The sequence below is a fragment of the Aquarana catesbeiana genome, linkage group LG02 (genome assembly GCF_042186555.1).
Source record: "Aquarana catesbeiana isolate 2022-GZ linkage group LG02, ASM4218655v1, whole genome shotgun sequence".
NCBI lineage: Eukaryota > Metazoa > Chordata > Amphibia > Anura > Ranidae > Aquarana > Aquarana catesbeiana.
In genome coordinates this window covers 706,301,669-706,321,373 of record NC_133325.1, presented here as the reverse complement: position 1 = coordinate 706,321,373, position 19,705 = coordinate 706,301,669, and the positions used below count along the sequence as shown (strand labels likewise).

At 44.1% G+C, this 19,705-nt stretch overlaps 1 protein-coding gene across 1 annotated transcript in view; it reads left to right on the top strand.

Moving 5' to 3' along the window:
- ADGRG7 (adhesion G protein-coupled receptor G7) overlaps positions 1–19,705 on the top strand; it is a 76,934-nt gene that overhangs the window by 41,945 nt on the left and 15,284 nt on the right. The window contains exons 7-11 of the mRNA XM_073616954.1: positions 12,069–12,205; positions 13,638–13,754; positions 14,310–14,467; positions 16,077–16,235; positions 17,104–17,213. Coding sequence (XP_073473055.1) covers positions 12,069–12,205; positions 13,638–13,754; positions 14,310–14,467; positions 16,077–16,235; positions 17,104–17,213 — 681 coding nt within the window. The remainder of the gene's footprint in view (positions 1–12,068; positions 12,206–13,637; positions 13,755–14,309; positions 14,468–16,076; positions 16,236–17,103; positions 17,214–19,705) is intronic.

Below are 19,705 nucleotides of genomic sequence, written 5' to 3'. Positions count from 1 at the left end.
ATATCTATCTCTATATCTATATATAGATATATATATTTAACCACTTCAATACAGGGCACTTAGACACCTTCCTACCCAAACTAAATTTTTATCATTTTGTTCCCACAAACAGAGCTTTCTTTTGGTGGTATTTGATCACCTCTGGGGTTTTTATTTTTTGCGAAACAAATAAAAAAAGACCAAAAATTTTGAAAAAAAATAGTTTTGCTTTTGTTTCTGTTTAAAAATTTTGTAAATAAGTAAGTTTTCTCTTTCACTGATGGGCACTGATAAGGCGGCACTGACAGGCACTGATAAGGCGGCAGCGATGAGGTGGCACCAATGAGCGGGCACTGACAATGGGCACTGATATGCGGCACTGGTGGGCGGCACTGATGGGTGGCACTGATATGCAGCACTGATGGGCATTGATAGGCGGCACTGATGGGCACTCATGGGTGGCACTGAGTGACACTGGTGGGCACTGATGGGCACTGATAGGCAACACTGATGGGCACTGAAAGGCTGCAAAGATGGGTTCTTATGGGTGGCACTGCTGAGCACTGACAGGCGGCACTGCTGGGCACTGATAGGCGGCACTGATGGGCACTGATAGGCGGCACTGATGGGCACTGATTGGCACTGATACATGGCACTGATGGGCACTGATACGCCGCACTGATACGCGGCATTGATAGGCATCCGTGGTGGCACTGGCAGTGGTAGGCATTGGAGTGGGCACTGATTGGCAGCTGCCTGGGCATTGATTGGCAGCTGCCTTTGCACTGATTAGTATGTCCCTGGGGGTCTAGGGGGCATACCTGGTGGTCCAGTGTGACTGGTTTCCCTGGTGGTCCTGGGCGGCTTCCCTGGTGGTCCTGGGCGGATTCCCTGGTGGTCCTGGGTAGGATCCGAGGGGGGCTGTGCTGATAAACAATCAGCACAGACCCCCCCTGTCAGGAGAGCAGCCGATCGGCTCTCCTCTACTCGCGTCAGACGCGAGTGAGGAAAAGCCGATCACCGGCCCTTCCTATTTACATCGTGATCAGCCATGATTGGACACGGCTGATCACGTGGTAAAGAGTCTCCGTCAGAGACTCTTTACCTAGATCGGTGCTGCGGGGTGTCAGACTGACACACCGCAACAACGATCGCCGCGATGCGCGCCCCCGCGATGACGTCCAGTCAGGATTTTGAAACCACTTTGCCGCCGTCATTCTGCTATATGGCGGGCGGCAAGTGGTTAAAGATATATATATCTATAAATATATATCTATCTATCATATATCTATATATAGATATATATAGATAGATAAATAGCTATATATCTATCTATATATATCTATATATAGATATATATATATTTTTTTTAGATGTTCGTGTCTCTGGCTGGGTTCACACTTGTGTGATGAGTGAACCAGCGTGATTCCTGTGTGGGTTTCCACATCGCACCTACATTGACATCTGCACACCACTGCGGGTGTCAATGTAAAGTTAATGACACCCCCAGATCATTTCACAGATCGCAGTGCGAACTATGTAATGGTGCAGGAATCGGATCGCATGGGTGTTCACACTCATGCGATCCGATTCCAGTGTGGACCAAATCAAGGGTCCTGTACCATTTTGGTGCAAATGCAATATGATTTAGGGCCGGTTCCCACTGCTGCGGTGTCCGAGATCGGATGTGATTCGCACTGCAGTGCAAAATCACATCCGATCTCTGTGCGATGCAATTTCAGCCATACAGATAGTATGGCTGAATTTGCATTGCATTCGGGCCAAACTCGTACAGGACCCTTTTTTTGGTCCGCAGCAGAATCGGATTCCTGTCCGAGTTTGCAGATCGCACTGCGATATGCGAACTGATTTGGGGGTGTCGTTAACTTTTAGGCCCGGTTCACACTTGTGCGATGCCAGACATCGCACAGGCATCGCATGTAATTCGCAGCGCACTGTCATTCACATTACATGCGATTTCTGTGCGGTGCGATATTAGCCGTACAGATAGTATGGCTGATATCGCACCGCATTCGGTGCAAACACGCACAGGACCCTTTTTTCTGTTCGGACCAGAATCCGATCGCATATGTGTTCACACATATGCGATCTGATTCATGTCCGAACTGTCAGTTCACAGTGCGATATGCAAGCTGAACTGGGGGTGTCGTTAATAATGTATTAACACTCCCCAGCGATTCGCATATGGCAGTGTGAACTGACATGCGAGTCGGTGCGATGCGGGAACCCGCAGTGGATTCGCAGTGTTCTTGCATCGCACCAGTTTATCAATTTTTATGTTTATCAATTATGAAATATATTTTATTTTAATTTATTAATAAATATTTATACTTGTATACTTTATTAAAATTATCTTTTAATGATTAAAATGTATTTTGCATATATATGAATGGTGTATAGCTGCATTACATATGTGTATTACATTCATTTACTATACACCATTCACATTTAAATAGGCACATGTATGATCTTTAAATATTGATAAAAACAATTTTTTTTAATAATTAGGTTAATGTATATTGTGTAGGGGGAATTTAACTTTATTATTTTATTAATATGTTGGGGAATAATGTGTCCTGATTCGTGTTAAACTTTTGTATTTTATACTTCCTCATACTGTAATCCCGCTACATCACGCGAGATTATAGTGAGAGGAGCCGTTCTCAGGAGTTCCCGGCGTTTCAACTTAACATGAGAAGCGATCTACACACTTTCATAAACAGGCACTCAGAGGAGAGCGATCTCCTCTGAGAATGCCTGAGAACTGAATCGCGGTATTTTACCACAGTTTCATAAAAGGACACCTAAAGCAGGGATTTGGAAGCTGGGCAGTGGGAGACATGAGAACTAATTATCTTCTTTGCTGGGGACACTTTTTTATGTTGTTTTAGTGACTTTAGTTGCCTTAATATTGTTAATTAAAAGACACAAATAACAGTAACCAGGAAATAAGAATAAAATACATGATACATATTGGTTTATGAACGCTTCTGTTCATGAACAACTCAGTTCGCGAACAGAAGAGTTCACAAAAATTAGCTTTGGTTCACGAACACGAGCCACGGCCATCTTCCCTGCTCTGACATGTTTATATTGAGAAGAGCAGTGCAAGATAAGAGTCCTATGCCGTGTACACACGACCGGATTTTTCGACAGAACTGGTCCGATGGAACAAATCCGTCAGACAATTCGATCGTGTGTGGGCTTCATCGGACCTTTTCTGTCGAAAAATCTGTTGGACTTTAGAAATAGAACATGTTTCAAATCTGGAGTCCGATTGAAAAATCAGTTCGTCTGTATGCTAGTCCGACGGACAAAAAAGGACGCAAGGGCAGCTATTGGCTACTGGTAATTCTAGTCCGGTCGTACATCATCACGTTCGAAATGATCGGACTTTGGTGTGATCGCGTGTAGGCAAGTCCGTTTCGATGGAACTCCGTCGGAACTCTGTCAAAAAGTCCTTCAAAGTTCAGTCCGACGAAAAGTCCAGTCGTGTGTACACGGCATCAGGAGAACCTGTCCACTCAGATAGGGGTTTCTGCCCCCTGACTACCATAAGGGTGGCCTCACTTGATTGGGAATAGGGATGAGCTTCGTGTTCGAGTCGAACCCATGTTCGACTCGAACATCGGCTGTTCGATCGTTCGCCGAATTGCGAACGTTATGGGCCGTTCGCGCTAAATTCGTGTGGCGCGTCACGGCCCATAATTCACTGCGGCATCGCAGTGCATTGCTGGCTGATGATTGGCCAAGCATGCACTATGACCCGCATGCTTGGCCAATCACAGCGCCGTCAGTAGAGAGAGCTGTAATTGGCCAAAGCCAGGGTGGCTTTGGCCAATTATGGCTCAGGGGATTTAGTACACACCCCACACTATATAAGGCCGCCTGCACGGCGGCCCTGTGTAGTGTGTGTTCCGGTGTGCTGAGAGATAGAGAGAGAGAGAGAGACAGTGTCATTTGATTTGAGTTAGATAGATTAGGCAGAACAGTCAGTCAGTTAGCTGCACTTACAGTGTATTGTGTATATATATGCATCCCAGGTGTTGCATATATATATATACACTGTATTCAGTTTAGCTAGATCCGTTCCTGTTATCTTCTATCTAGACTATTTACATTTAATGCAGTGCGTCCTGCTCACAGTGTTCAGCTAGATCCGTTCCTGCTATTTACATTTAGTGCAGTGCGTCCTGCTCACAGTGTTCAGCTAGATCCGTTCCTGTTATCTTCTAGACTATTTACATTTAGTGCAGTGCGTCCTGCTCACAGTGTTCAGCTAGATCCGTTCCTGCAATTTACATTTAGTGCAGTGCGTCCTGCTCACAGTGTTCAGCTAGATCCGTTCCTGCTATTTACATTTAGTGCAGTGCGTCCTGCTCACAGTGTTCAGCTAGATCCGTTCCTGCTATTTACATTTAGTGCAGTGCGTCCTGCTCACAGTGTTCAGCTAGATCCGTTCCTGCTATTTACATTTAGTGCAGTGCGTCCTGCTCACAGTGTTCAGCTAGATCCGTTCCTGTTATCTTCTAGACTATTTACATTTAGTGCAGTGCGTCCTGCTCACAGTGTTCAGCTAGATCCGTTCCTGCAATTTACATTTAGTGCAGTGCGTCCTGCTCACAGTGTTCAGCTAGATCCGTTCCTGCTATTTACATTTAGTGCAGTGCGTCCTGCTCACAGTGTTCAGCTAGATCCGTTCCTGCTATTTACATTTAGTGCAGTGCGTCCTGCTCACAGTGTTCAGCTAGATCCGTTCCTGCTATTTACATTTAGTGCAGTGCGTCCTGCTCACAGTGTTCAGCTAGATCCGTTCCTGCTATTTACATTTAGTGCAGTGCGTCCTGCGCACAGTGTTCAGCTAGAGCCGTTCCTGCTATTTACATTTAGTGCAGTGCGTCCTGCTCACAGTGTTCAGCTAGATCCGTTCCTGTTATCTTCTAGACTATTTACATTTAGTGCAGTGCGTCCTGCTCACAGTGTTCAGCTAGATCCGTTCCTGCTATTTACATTTAGTGCAGTGCGTCCTGCTCACAGTGTTCAGCTAGATCCGTTCCTGTTATCTTCTAGACTATTTACATTTAGTGCAGTGCGTCCTGCTCACAGTGTTCAGCTAGATCCGTTCCTGTTATCTTCTAGACTATTTACATTTAGTGCAGTGCGTCCTGCTCACAGTGTTCAGCTAGATCCGTTCCTGCTATTTACATTTAGTGCAGTGCGTCCTGCTCACAGTGTTCAGCTAGATCCGTTCCTGTTAAATTCCTACTGACCGGCAGGCTTGTCTGGTTACAGTATATAAAGCTACCTGAAGAAAATTACAGGTGTTCTATTTGATCCTATTAGTACCACGGTCAGGCAGCTAGACTATTTACATTTAGTACAGTGCGTCCTGCTCACAGTGTACAGCTAGATCCGTTCCTGTTATCTTCCTACTGACAGGCAGGCTTGTCTGGTTACAGTATATAAAGCTACTTGAAGAAAATTACAGGTGTTCTATCCCAGCTTAGTGCAGCTACAGGCCATTAGTATGTCTGGAAGGCCAAGAAGGAGAGGCAGACAGTCACAAGCCAATAAGAGAGGGCAAGCAGGCTCTGTGTCTAGTGCTGGTCGTGGAGACGGTGCATCCTCATCAGCACGTGGCCATGGGACACGCTTGGCCTTTTTTTCGGCAGCTGGCCATGTTGAGCCGCAACATGCGGAAGACTTGGTCGAGTGGATGACCAAGCCGTCCTCATCCTCCTCATCCTCTCTCACCCATGCCCAGGGTGCTTTGTCTGGCAAAGCAGCGGCCTCTTCCCTCAGCTCAATGTCATCAGTGACTCCTTCCCTAGCTCCACCATGTCCTCATGAGGATTCCGTCGAACTGTTTGACCACAGTGTTGGGTACATGCTCCAGGAGGATGCCCAGCGTTTGGAAGGCTCTGATGACGATACTGAGCTCGATGAAGGCAGTAACATGAGCGCGGACAGAGGGGGTGCCCAAGAAGGACAGCAATCTGGCAGTCATGCTCCCCCTGCTGCAGCATACTGCCAGGTTTGCTCCAGTGATGAGGAGGGAGGGGATGATGAGGTCACTGACTCAACGTGGGTGCCTGATAGGAGAGAGGAGGAGGAGGAGGAGGAGGAGGAGGAGGAGGCGGCAGCACATCACCAACGAGGCAGGATGCCCTCCAGGGGCCAGCCTAAGGGCAGCACATTGACTGCATCACACCCCAAAGCTCCACATGTGCAGGGCGCTGCAGTCTCTGCGCGTTATTCAAAAAGTTCTTTGGTGTGGGCCTTTTTTGAGACGAGTGCATCAGATCGCACCGCTGCTATTTGCAACATATGTCTCAAGCGTATCTCGCGTGGCCAAAATATCTCCCGCTTGGGTACCACATGCTTGACCAGACATATGTTGACCTGCCATGCAGTTCGTTGGCAAGCGTATCTAAAAGACCCACACCAAAGAACAAAGAGGATCTCTCCTTGCTCCTCATCAGCTGAGATTTCCAACCCCACTAGACCTTCAGTCCTCTCTGAGACCTGCAGTGAGAGGAATGAAGGTGTAGAATTAGGTGTGTCACAGCCAAGTACTTGTGGGCAATCTGCTTTTGGTACACCGACGTCAGATTGTACCAGGCAAATTTCCCTGCCCCAGCTGCTGCACCGCCGAAAGAAGTTTGCTCCCAGCCATCCACATGCCCAGCGGTTGAATGCTAGCTTGGCAAAATTGCTAGCACTTCAACTGCTGCCTTTTCAGTTGGTAGACTCTGCCCCCTTCCGTGAGTTTGTGGAATGTGCGGTTCCTCAGTGGCAGGTACCCAAACGCCACTTTTTCTCACGGAAGGCGATTCCGGCTCTCTACCGGCATGTGGAAGGCAATGTCCATGCCTCGCTGGACAGGGCGGTCAGCGGTAAGGTGCATATTACCGCTGACTCATGGTCCAGCAGGCATGGACAGGGACGTTACCTAAGTTTCACGGCGCATTGGGTGACTCTGCTGGCAGCTGGGAAGGATGCAGGACAAGGTGCAGTAGTGTTGGAGGTTGTTCCGCCACCACGCCTCCAAAATGCTGATTGTGACACACCTCTCTCCTCCACCCCCTCCTCTTCTTCTTCCTCCATGGCCTCTTCCTCGGAACCAGCGGTGCTCCGTAGGCGTTCAAGGGGCTATGCAAGTACGCAGGCCAAAAGATGCCATGCGGTGCTTGAGCTGGTGTGCTTGGGGGACAGGAGCCACACTGGGGCAGAGGTTCTGTCAGCTCTGCAGGGGCAGGTTCAGAGGTGGTTGACGCCACGCCAACTTAAGGCAGGAATGGTGGTTTGCGACAATGGCACCAACCTCCTCTCTGCCCTCCGACAGGGACAAATGACCCATGTGCCCTGTTTGGCTCACGTCCTTAACTTGGTGGTGCAGCGGTTCTTGGGCAGGTACCCGGGCTTACAGGATGTCCTGAGGCAGGCCAGGAAAGTCTGTGTGCATTTCCGCCGGTCATATAATGCCAGTGCTCGGCTGACGGACCTCCAAAAGGAGTTTAACCTGCCCAAGAACCGCCTAATCTGTGACATGCCCACCAGGTGGAACTCAACGTTGGCCATGCTGCAGCGGCTGCACACGCAGCAGAGGGCCATCAATGAGTACCTGTGCGACTATGGCACCAGGACAGGGTCAGGGGAGCTTGGTTTTTTTTCCCCACGCCAGTGGGCCATGATCAGGGATGCATGCACTGTCCTGTCACCATTCGAGGAGGCCACGAGGATGGTGAGCAGTGACAGTGCATGCATCAGTGACACTGTCCCCCTTGTCCACCTGTTGGAGCACACGCTGCGTGGAATAATGGACAGGGCACTTGAGGCAGAACAGAGGCAGGAAGAGGAGGACTTCCTTAGCTCTCAAGGCCCCCTTTATCCAGACAGTGTTCCTGCGTGCCCGCCGATCACACAGGAAGAGGACGAGGAGGAAGAGGAGGAGGAGGAAGATTGTGTCAGTATGGAGGTGGAGCCTGGCACTCAGCATCAGCAGCAGTCTTTAAGGGATCAGTCCCAAGAAACACATGGACTTGTACGTGGCTGGGAGGAGGTGGCTGCGGACCATGTCGTTCTTAGTGACCCAGAGGACTCCGGACCGAATGCCTCAGCAAACCTACGCTGCATGGCCTCCCTGATCCTGCAAAGCCTGCGTAAGGATCCTCGTATTCGTGGTATCAAGGAGAAGGACCAATACTGGCTGGCAACCCTCCTTGATCCACGTTACAAGGGTAAGGTTGCGGACCTTATCTTGCCATCGCAGAGGGAGCAGAGGATGAAACATCTTCGGGAGGCCTTGCAGAAAGGTCTGTGCAACGCGTTCCCAGAGACTGGGAGGTTACAAACTCCTGTTTCTGGACAACGTGTTGCTGAGGCTTCGGTCAGTCAAAGAAGGAGCGGTGGAGAAGGTGGCCGTCTGACCGATGCGTTCAGACAATTTTTTGGTCCGCAGCCCCAAGGTATGATCGGTTCCAGCAACCATCGCCAGCGTCTGTTTTACATGGTGCAGGAATACCTAGGGGCAAGATCAGACTTGGACACCTTTCCCACCGAAAATCCTCTGGGTTACTGGGTCTTGAGGATGGATCACTGGCCAGAGCTTGCACAGTATGCAATTGAGCTACTGGCCTGTCCTGCATCCAGCGTTCTTTCGGAACGCACATTCAGTGCTGCTGGAGGCGTGGTAACCGATCACAGGGTGCGTCTGTCCACCGACTCGGTCGATCGGCTGACCTTCATAAAAATGAATGAGTCTTGGATCACCACCAGCTACCAAGCACCTGATGCTGATGTAACCAAATAATTTTTTTTGAAATCTCAGATCCCTTCAAAGACTGCCTATGCTGATGCTGAGTGACTATCCCTGAGTAATTATCCTCTTCCTCCTCAATTATCACGCTGATAGCTTGTAAGAACATTTTTGGTTCTGGGCGCCACCACCAGTGCCTAAGGCACAATTTTTCAGCCCCTGTTTAACAGGGGCGTGTAATTACAATTTTTGATGTAATACTTTGCAGCAGGGCTCGTTCCTGCATTCCAACTAGAGTGTCTGTGAGGGGTTGCAGTGTTGTGGCACCAGCACCAGTGCCTAGGGCCCAATTTTTCTGCCCCTGTCTAACAGGGGCGTGTAATTACAATTTTTGATGCAATACTTTGCAGCAGGGCTCGTTCCTGCGTTCCAACTAGAGTGTCTGTGAGGGGTTGCAGTGTTGTGGCACCAGCACCAGTGCCTAAGGCCCAATTTTTCTGCCCCTGTCTAACAGGGGCGTGTAATTACAATTTTTGATGCAATACTTTGCAGCAGGGCTCGTTCCTGCGTTCCAACTAGAGTGTCTGTGAGGGGTTGCAGTGTTGTGGCACCAGCACCAGTGCCTAAGGCCCAATTTTTCTGCCCCTGTCTAACAGGGGCGTGTAATTACAATTTTTGAAGCAATAATTTGCAGCAGGGCTCGTTCCTGCGTTCCAACTAGAGTGTCTGTGAGGGGTTGCAGTGTTGTGGCACCAGCACCAGTGCCTAAGGCCTAATTTTTCAGCTCCTGTTCAACAGGGGCATGTAATTACAATTCTTGATCTAATATTTCACAGCAGGGCCCTGTGAGGGCTTACAGCGTTGTGGCCACAGCAACACCTAAGGCCCAAATTTCTGCTGAGTATATAGGGCAGGACCCTACTTTCAAACATCTAACTTACAAACGACTCCTACTTGCAAACGGAAGGAGACAACAGGAAGTGAGATGAAATCTACCCCTAGGAAGGGAAATTCTCTCCTGTAAGAGTTAATATGGGAAAACAATTTCTCCTTTCCACTGATGCTTTCCAATCCTTGTTCCACAAAAAAACCCAAATTTTCAAAAAACATTTTTCATTGGGACAAAAAAGTGAGGTGAAATCTTCTGAAGAGGAGGAAAGACAGCAAAACAAATGTCACAGGGGTGATAACCCTTCCCTATGTTTTCCAAAAAGCTTAGAAAAGATTTTTTGGCTGGAGCTAAACACGTTAAAAATGTTCAAAATTACAAACAGATTCTACTTAACAACAAACCTACAGTCCCTGTCTTGTTTGCACCGCCTGTATACTGCTGTTCAGAGTATATAGGGCCTGGTGGCCCCACACCTTTCCTTATTTTAATTTGGGTGCGGGGTTCCCCTTAATATCCATACAAGACCCAAAGGGCCTGGTAATGGACTGGGGGGTACCCATGCCGTTTGTCTCACTGATTTTCATCCATATTGCCATGACCCGACATGACATTAAACCCGCAAGCAGTTTTAAATGAGATTTTTTCCTTTAAAAATGACATTTGGTGCAGGGACTGTTCTAAACATGGGAAACACGCGTCACTTTACAGGCATACTATAGACACCCCCCAGGTACGATATTTAAAGGAATATTTCACTTTTTTTTTTTTACTTTAAGCATCATTAAAATCACTGCTCCCGAAAAAACGGCCGTTTTTAAAAGTTTTTTTTGCATTGATACATGTCCCCTGGGGTAGGACCCGGGTCCCCAAACCCTTTTTAGGACAATACCATGCAAATTAGCCTTTAAAATGAGCACTTTTGATTTCGAACGTTCGAGTCCCATAGACGTCAATGGGGTTCTAACGTTCGTGCGAACTTTCGGTCCGTTCGCGGGTTCTGGTGCGAACCGAACCGGGGGGTGTTCGGCTCATCCCTAATTGGGAATCATGGAAAAACAGTTCATATGAATTCTACAACTTTATCATGCCCTCAGATCATCTTTTCCTGGATGCACAGTGCTTTAATCTGGCCCCTAGATTAGTCATTGAAATTGGGGTTTGGGATTGTTTCAAACAAGTATTCAAGATGAGCTATAGTTTTTTTTTTTTTTTTTTTTAGATGTACACATAAAAGGGGTCAGCTTAATGTAAAAGACCGTATGTAATATATGTTTAAAATCATTTTTTTTGTACATACATTTCATAATTTTACTGTATATATCAACAAAAAAAAAGTTCAGAATGGGATATCCTGATTTACATTGAGCCATATGGGAAAATTTGCCTCACAACCAATTTGGTTCATCACAACCAGAGTCACTTCACAAATTAAGTTTGTGATCCAAGGTACCACTGTACAGTATATAAAGAAAAACACAATTCTTTTATTATGAAAAATAAAATAATCTATATCAGCAAATAAGCAGCCATCTCCCATTGATTTGATTGCTCCAAACCAGGGTTCCACAAAGTGGTCAATAGGACTATCCAAGGGTTCGATAAAATGTCTGGGGGTCAGTAAATGTCTGAGGGTGGTCAATAAATGATGAAAGGCCCTTTGGTTCAATTCACTTTTTAAGGTCTCTGTAGAGCTCTACTCTAGTCCTGAAGGTGAGGTGGCTAGCGGCCAGAGTTACCTAGGGTTGTTATGATCAGCCACCAACAACAGTGGCCTTGAGTTGTCTCTATTAGTTATGTGTTGTTACTGGCCTCATTTACCAGTGTGCTTTGCGTTGTGTGTCTGTGACCTTCCAATCTTCCCCTTCTGGGAAGAATATGCATACGTGTTCATCTTCAGTACTAAGCTTACTCCCTCACCTCAAACTTTGTTAGAGAGCCAGTGCACCTACCTCAGACTCTGTTGGAATGCTAGAGTACACATACCTCAGATTGTGTTGGAGAGCCAGTGAGTATACTCTTGGTGATAGGACTGGTGCCAAAGAACTGATTACAAAATCTGCATTGTAATAGCTATTGTGACGGCAATTTTAGAACCATATCTTTTTTTTTGTTTACCAAAGAAACAATGTCCAGTATGTGAAAATACATTCTGTTTTAATATTATGAATCTTAGATATAACTTTTGAATTTCATTTAATAAATGTTTTGAAGTCTGAAACCTCATGAAGGGGTCAATGAGCTGATCTAAACTGAAGAACAGTCAAACCTGATTGCTTCTGTATGGTTTTCTGCACTTTTCATATCAAGAATGTGCTTTGAGTTGTTTTATTTAGGAAGCCTGTATGATTTGTTTTTATTTTTTTTAGGCTTTGAGATTTACTTTTTCTTTTTCTTTCTGTGTTTTTTCCCTTACAACAGTCTAACAAGACAAATGGAAGCATATTCTCTGAATGTCGTTAATGACACTGTGTCAATGGTGCAGCAAAACATTGCAGTTGAAAAACGTACCCTGTCTGCAAGAAATCAAAATGGAATCCAGTTCATGTCACTAAAAGGTCTAGTAGATGAGTACTATATAGAAGACACATGCATTTTAAATGTCTGCGATATTCCAAAACACACCAAGTAATAGTCCATTTTATTATACTAGTAACTTGTCAAGTCAGCTACCTCTGTGTTCTGCTCTACAATTCCATGGCAGCCATCCTGAACAAAGGTGGCTTGTTTAGGAAAATAGATGTCAATATAGTCATTCCTTTTTAAAGCCACCTTTGATTTATTTATTTTTTTAATCTAAAGGTGAATTTTGAAACCATTTGCAGACCCCAACAGGACCCCCTTCCTCCAGGCTCCATAGCAGCTACATTTACACATTTATTTAGATTCCAAAAGCTTTGGTACATGTATTATTTCTTCAAGAGTTTTTCAGCCATGTGACTGTTATTTGTTGCTCTCATGGAAAAGCTGGACGATCCCAGACCAGGAAACCCATGTGAAGGATCCCGGACCAGAAAACCCAGCAGAAGAACCCTTAGTACCGTGGTCATCAATCCTGTCCTCAGGGCCCACTAACAGGCCATGTTTTATGTATTACCTTGGGGAGATGCAGAATAGAATACCGCAATCACTGAGCAGTAAATTATATCACCTGTGATGTATTTCAGTTATCTTGCAAACCTGGCCTGTTAGTGGGCCCTTAAGACAGGGTTGATGACCACTGCCTTAGTAGATGGCATGGCTAGTACAACAATGAATGAAACATTCCTGTCAATGATAATGTAAATGTAGTGGTACCCCTGCAAGGGCCACTGGATGATGATTACAGTCACTGCATATTTCTTGATAGCTGCAGCTCAAATAATGATGATGATCAGAATCTTTCTCACTAGTGCAGAGGCTGCCAGCACAAACAGAGCACAGTTCAGGCACACTGACACAAGAAACAGTCTAGGGAATGTATTTTTGTGATTTATTGTGGAATAAACTTGAAGAGGGTGTAGGGTGATATGGGATACTCCAGGACCACTAAAAATAACAAGAGGACACATTATGTCTCTATGTTGCAAACTCCAGAGCCAAATCTTCTACTAAGAGCCCCTGAGGCTGGAGACACCTCCTGCAGAAATAGACTAGAGTACTAGAACATGACTGCTCCAGGCCTCAGAGTAATTATGTGCTCTTTAGCCACCTACTGGACACACATTCCCAAGGACTGGCTGAAGAACAATAAATATTCATGCTGCCTATTTGCTTGGCTCAACCTCCTTTGTTCCAGAAATATCTAGAAGGCAGAGGAGAGCAATCAAACCTGCAGCCTGCGAAACCCAGAATAGCCTAAAGCATTCAACAACTGCTCCACTGATTACAGGGGAGCCAAAAAGAACTAAATTTGCCTAATATCCTAACAACAGAACTAGGAGCATACTGTATAAATATTTTACCTAACATGAAAATCTATACTTTACAACATTTATTTTTTATGTTCAGGCCTACCAGGAGCCAAAGAAGACTTAATATCCAACAGGGTCATAATAGACAACAATACTTCAGAGTTTGTGCTTAATGAAACAGCAGATGTTCAACTTTTCATAAAACCATCTGAAAGTAAGTTCTACATTATAGTCCTGGTCAAATCACAAGATCTATTAAAATCATGGTGACCAGCTGATTTGATCTCTGTTTAATTTCCATGTTGTCTTAGGTTCTTAATCAAGCAAATTTTTAAAACTTTTTTGGTCGGTCCAAACAGATGGGAAACTGTACCATGATATCAAACTACCAGGCACATCAGCTGCAGCTGCAGGCAGGAATGCTGGTGACATCATTGACCTAATAGGTCACATGGCCATACTTGAACAATGTAATTGTCAAAATATGTGGCCATATTAGTCAAAGATGTGACTATTATCCCTGCTTTTTTGTAAAGTGCGCTTGTGGGGTGGAGAGTTCATCTGCAGCTGATTGAGCTGTAGTCCTGCTATCATGTGACAGTTTCCCTTAGCTCATCACTAGTGTGGAGAAACTCGAGTGGCCTGTACAGAGCCCTGACCTTAACTCTAGAGATCATGAAATGATCTGCATGATGGATTTATATTTTCAATGAATTAATAAAATGTTTTCTCCAAAATGCCGTCATAACCCTTTGTTTTTCCCTTACAGGTGTGGATAATAACATAGCTGTTGGCTTTGTTCTCTACCAGAATGATAATCTTTTTAAGTCTATCCATAAAAGAGCCCTTTCCTATAGAAAACGAGTTATCTCTGCCAACATTTCCAGTGGAATACGTGCCAATGTAGAGTTTAGCTTCAGTCAAAGGGTATGTTTATGTATTGTAAAAAAAATATGAACAGTCCCAGTGTCTGAAAGCTACATTTAAATCAAATCTGGAAAAATATACCTTGCAATGATTATAAGGCCCATACCCTCTATAGCCAGGATTTTCTAGTTTACATCTAGACATAACTGTAGATCACCAAGCCATTCCACCACCTTAAAGTACTCACCTGAAGTAATACCAGTTCTTGTATCTTTAAATGCGCAGCTAAGTATTTTCCACAATTATTAACTCCTTGCTACCTCTCAGATATAGAGAGGGAGGAGGCTGAACTATACAGAATCAAGAGATTACAGAATTACCCATAATGTGGGAATTTGAATGAATTTGCTGACGTTATCACAGTTGCAGGGGCTGTTCGTTGCCTTGTTAATTTCCCTTGCTGCTTGGAGTTGCTCTTTAAGGTTTTCCCTTCATAATAATGCATTGGGATATTCAATGCTCCTGGAGCTATTATGAGCCCATAAATACAGTTATTTCTACTTACACTTATGATAAGCAATTGTGCAATGTAGGACCTGCATCCAATGTGAAAAAAAAGTCTACCAGGCTGTATTGCCAAAACAAAGACAATTGGAAGGCAGGCAGAAATGCAACTATTTGTGTTATCTTTTTTTTTCAAGGTAAAAAAATGTGCATTCATTTTTTTTTTTTTTTTTGTGGCCTGTAAACCATTGCACCAGCGATCAACAAATGGCTGGTGCCTGCAGACCTGTCAGTGTATCTGTGTGCCCTGTACAGACAAGCAGATACACTGTCAGGAAGAATCAGAGAACTACAAGCCAACATTCGCAAAGGATGTCAGTACTCGAGGGCTAGGGGGGAGCTGAAAATGAAAGTTTTTTATCCTAATGCAGAAAATGCATTAAGGTAAAAAAAAATGTTAGCCTTTACAACCAGTTTAAGCTGAAATGTACACACACAAGTGAATGAGTAAAAACAGACTCATACCTTATCAGATGCCTCAGTCCGAGGTTTCACTGAGAGACAGCAGGCCTGATAGGGAAGTACTTCTGCTATTTTGTCTCTTTATACAAGCCATAGGGCTCTGAGAATCTTTGTAATGTAATAAAACCTAAGTTTAGCTAAAATCGAAAACCAGAAAAATCAGTTGGTATGATCTGTTCCTTGTGCTGATTCTTCCAGTGCAGCTGGTTTAATACAACTAATGGGCTGTCAGAAACTCTCATCAAGAGAGCTTGACAATGCCTGCTCATTGGATGTATTAGCCCCTGCCACGCCGCTTGGGATGAAGTAGGTGGGTGGAGGAAGATTTCTCCTAAAAGAAGAATTAGCAGAAGGGACACTTATCTGTAAGTTATGTCCACTGTGCTGATTTTTATGTTTTTGATTTTAGCTAAACTTAGGCTTTAAATGTTTATTTGTAAATCAAAGATTGTGTGTATTCATATACTGTATTCAAATAGAATTGACCCAAAACTATTACAGACTACTACAGATTAAGCTATATGTAATTCCAAACATTGCTTCAACAAACACACAATGTATACTTTTTATAATTTTATATTGGGAAAATAGAAAATGAATACATCTACTACAATATGATGTAATTTTGCTTTTCTCCTTATAGTCTGATCCATCATTCATCCTGGTACAATATGCCTGTGTTTACTGGGACTATGATAAGAGTGAATGGAATACCGAAGGCTGTAAGAAGCTATCCACAGTGAATGATGCCTCAGCACTACGATGTGCTTGCAATCATACTACTAACTTTGCTGTGTTAATGGTAAAAAACATATAATCCTCACATGCTCATGTGTCATATATGCAAAGTAAAGAAAAAGGTTCCAGCTGGCCATGAAAGGAAATAATACCCCTGTTTTTGACCATTACTTGAGTTAATTTGGCTGTTGCTTATGTCCTTTAAAAGAGGCAATAGCACCTCAAGCAGTCAGATACCTTTGTTATCATCATTCAGTGATAATTTCCAATCTGCTGCTTTGGTGGCCACATCCTTATACCTGTGGAGCTTGGCAAAAAATCTATGATTCTCCTAGTGAGCCCAATCATTCTGGTGGTATCACCGGTAATCCTGTAAAATTGTAGGAGCTTCAGAGCACTACCTCTATAATCCACTTAGAAGGCATTTCTAAGAAACTCCACGAGTTGCCAAATTATTCCCTTTATTACTTTATTACTGACACTTATGAATTATAAAGGTTATCTGCTAATAATTGTATGAGAACATGGGCAGACAAACCAGTTGTGCAGAATGTGCAGTTGCACAAAGACCTCTGGGTCATTGTGGCTCATTTATACCATGTGTGGGTCATGCAGGTGCCGAGACTCCTTTTGCAGTAACATAAACCTGATTCTTCAAGATGCCATAACCCTATTCCTGGCTTGTAATATACAAGTGATGTTGGGCATTGAGTCCCTCATTCATTACCTGTGTGACTAGCACTAAGCCTGTAGAATTTTCTGCTTTGGAATAGAAGCATAGAGTATTCTAGCATAGACCATAGTTTAGAATGATTTACCTCTCCCTTTTTCTTCCTTTCCTTTGCCCTACTTTTTTTTCCTTTATGAAGGTGACCTTGCACTGATGCAGGTCTTCTCTTTACATTCTAAATGGTTTATGTTCCTGTTTTTAGAATTTCAGAGAAAACATTACACATCCAGAGCTTGATACAGTGTCAACCACTGGCTGCGTACTTTCTATGGTGGGATTAACTGTCACGGTAGTATTTCTGCTGTATGCCAGGTGAGATACATATTACTTTCATTGTGATCTTTTTTTAAGAGTAATTCAGTTATGGTTATATATGCTGCTGAATTCTATAAATCATTGTTTTTTTTTAGCAGGTCCTCAGATCTTATGTACACAATAGGGCATATGGTGTGTCTTCCTTTAGCAAGTTCAGCACTTGACTTTACTGAATATTGAAACAAATGTATTGAATTCTGTGGCTCAGTACCTACATACAGGCACTTGCTTAAAGGGACACTATAGTCTTTATACAAAAGCATGTTATGGTAATCAGCTTAATGTAAAACATTTTTTTTAATGTGTGTTAAGGTTTAAAACACCTTTAGTGTATGTACAAGGGGGCAGCTGTATTTACTAATCACATATGTAGGCTATGCTGTCAACTTTGTGGTGCAGCACAATGGTTGTGCCATACTAATTCTCTATCTCTATACAAGTCCACCAGTCAGGGCTGCCAGACTAAAATCAAACTAAAAACTCTATGTGGCTAAAATTTTATCTCAGCTGTTCTTCAGGGAAGTTGATGTTGCTCTGAGATACAAATTAACATTAAAAGTACATGTTACATATCTGTATGCATGCTAATACAATAAAGCTACACATCAAAAAAGTAAACACTACATGGGCAAAATAAAATATAACATATGGTGCTATCTGTCACTAGTATTAACGCAGTATTTTCCTTTTAACAGAAGTGTTGTCCCTGTGGACAGAGTACTTTTAGATGGACATGTGGTTTTAAACAGACTTTAAATAAGAGCCAATCAACACCAAAAGTCCAACTCCTGTTATCGTTTTTAAAGCAGTTACAAAAACTGTTTTTTTTCCATAAAAAAGGGAAATAGAAAATAATGAATCAACTTGCTGGATCAACAGTTAATAAAACTATGTTACAGAAAAAAGACTGCTGTGTTAATGCTAGTGACAGACTGCTTCATATACAGAATCTCACAAAAGTACACCCATCACATTTTTGTAAATATGTTATTATATCTTTTCATGTGACAACACTGAAGAAATGACACTTTGTTACAATGTAAAGTAGTGAGCGTACAGCTTGTATAACAGTGTAAATGTGCTGTCCCCTAAAAGTAACTCAACACACAGCCATTAAAGTCTAAACCGCTGGCAACAAAAGTGAGTACACCCCTAAGTGAAAATGTCCAAATTGGGCCCAAAGTGTCAATATTTTGTGTGGCTCCCATTATTTTCCAGCACTGCCTTAACCCTCTTGGGCATAGAATTCACCAGAGCTTCACAGGTTGCCACTGGAGTCCTCTTCTACTCCTCCATGACGACATCATGGAGCTGGTGGATGTTAGAGACCTCGCGCTCCTCCACCTTCCATTTGAGGATGCCCCACAGATGCTCAATAGGGTTTAGGTCTGGAGACATGCTTGACCAGTCCATCACCTTTACCCTCAGCTTTTTTAGCAAGTCAGCGGTCGTCCTGGAGGTGTGTTTGGGGTCGTTATCATGTTGGAATACTGCCCTGCTGCCCAGTTTCTGAAGGTAGGAGATCATGCTCTGCTTCAGTTTGTCACAGTACATGTTGGCATTTATGGTTCCCTCAATGAACTGTAGCTCCACAGTGCTGGCAGCACTCATGCAGCCCCAGACCGTGACACTCTAACCACCATGCTTGACTGTAGACAAGACACACTTGTCTTTGTACTCCTCAGCTGGTTGCCGCCACACAGGCTTGACACCATCTGAACCAAATAAGTTTATCTTGGTCTCATCAGACCACAGGACATGGTTCCAGTAATCCATGTCCTTAGTCTGTTAGTCTTCAGCAAACTGTTTGCAGGCTTTCTTGTACATCATCTTTAGAAGAGGCTTCCTTCTGGGACGACAGCCATGCAGACCATTTTGATGCAGTGTGCGGCGTATGGTCTGAGCACTGACAGGCTGACCCCCCATCCATTCAACCTCTGCAGCAATGCTGGCAGCACTCATACCTATATTTCCCAAAGACAGCCTCTGGATAGGATGCTGAGCATGTGCACTCAACTTCTTTGGTCGACCATGGCGAGGCCTGTTCTGAGTGGAACCTGTCCTGTTAAACCGCTGTATGGTCTTGGCCACCGTGCTGTAGGTTTATCAGTTTCAGGGTCTTGGCAATCTTCTTATAGCCTAGGCCATCTTTATGTAGAGCAACAATTCTTTTTTTCAGATCCTCAGAGAGTTCTTTGCCATGAGGTGCCATGTTGAACTTCCAGTGACCAATATGAGAGCGTGAGAGGGATAACACCAAATTTAACACACCTGCTCCCCATTCACACCTGAGATCTTGTAAAACGAATGAGTCACATGACACCGGGGAGGGAAAATGGCTAATTGGGCCCAATTTGGCCATTTTCACTTTTGTTGCCAGCGGTTTAGACATTAATGGCTGTGGGTTGAATTATTTTAAGAGGACAGCACATTTACACTGTTATACAAGCTGTACACGCACTACTTTGCATTGTAGCAAAGTGTAATTT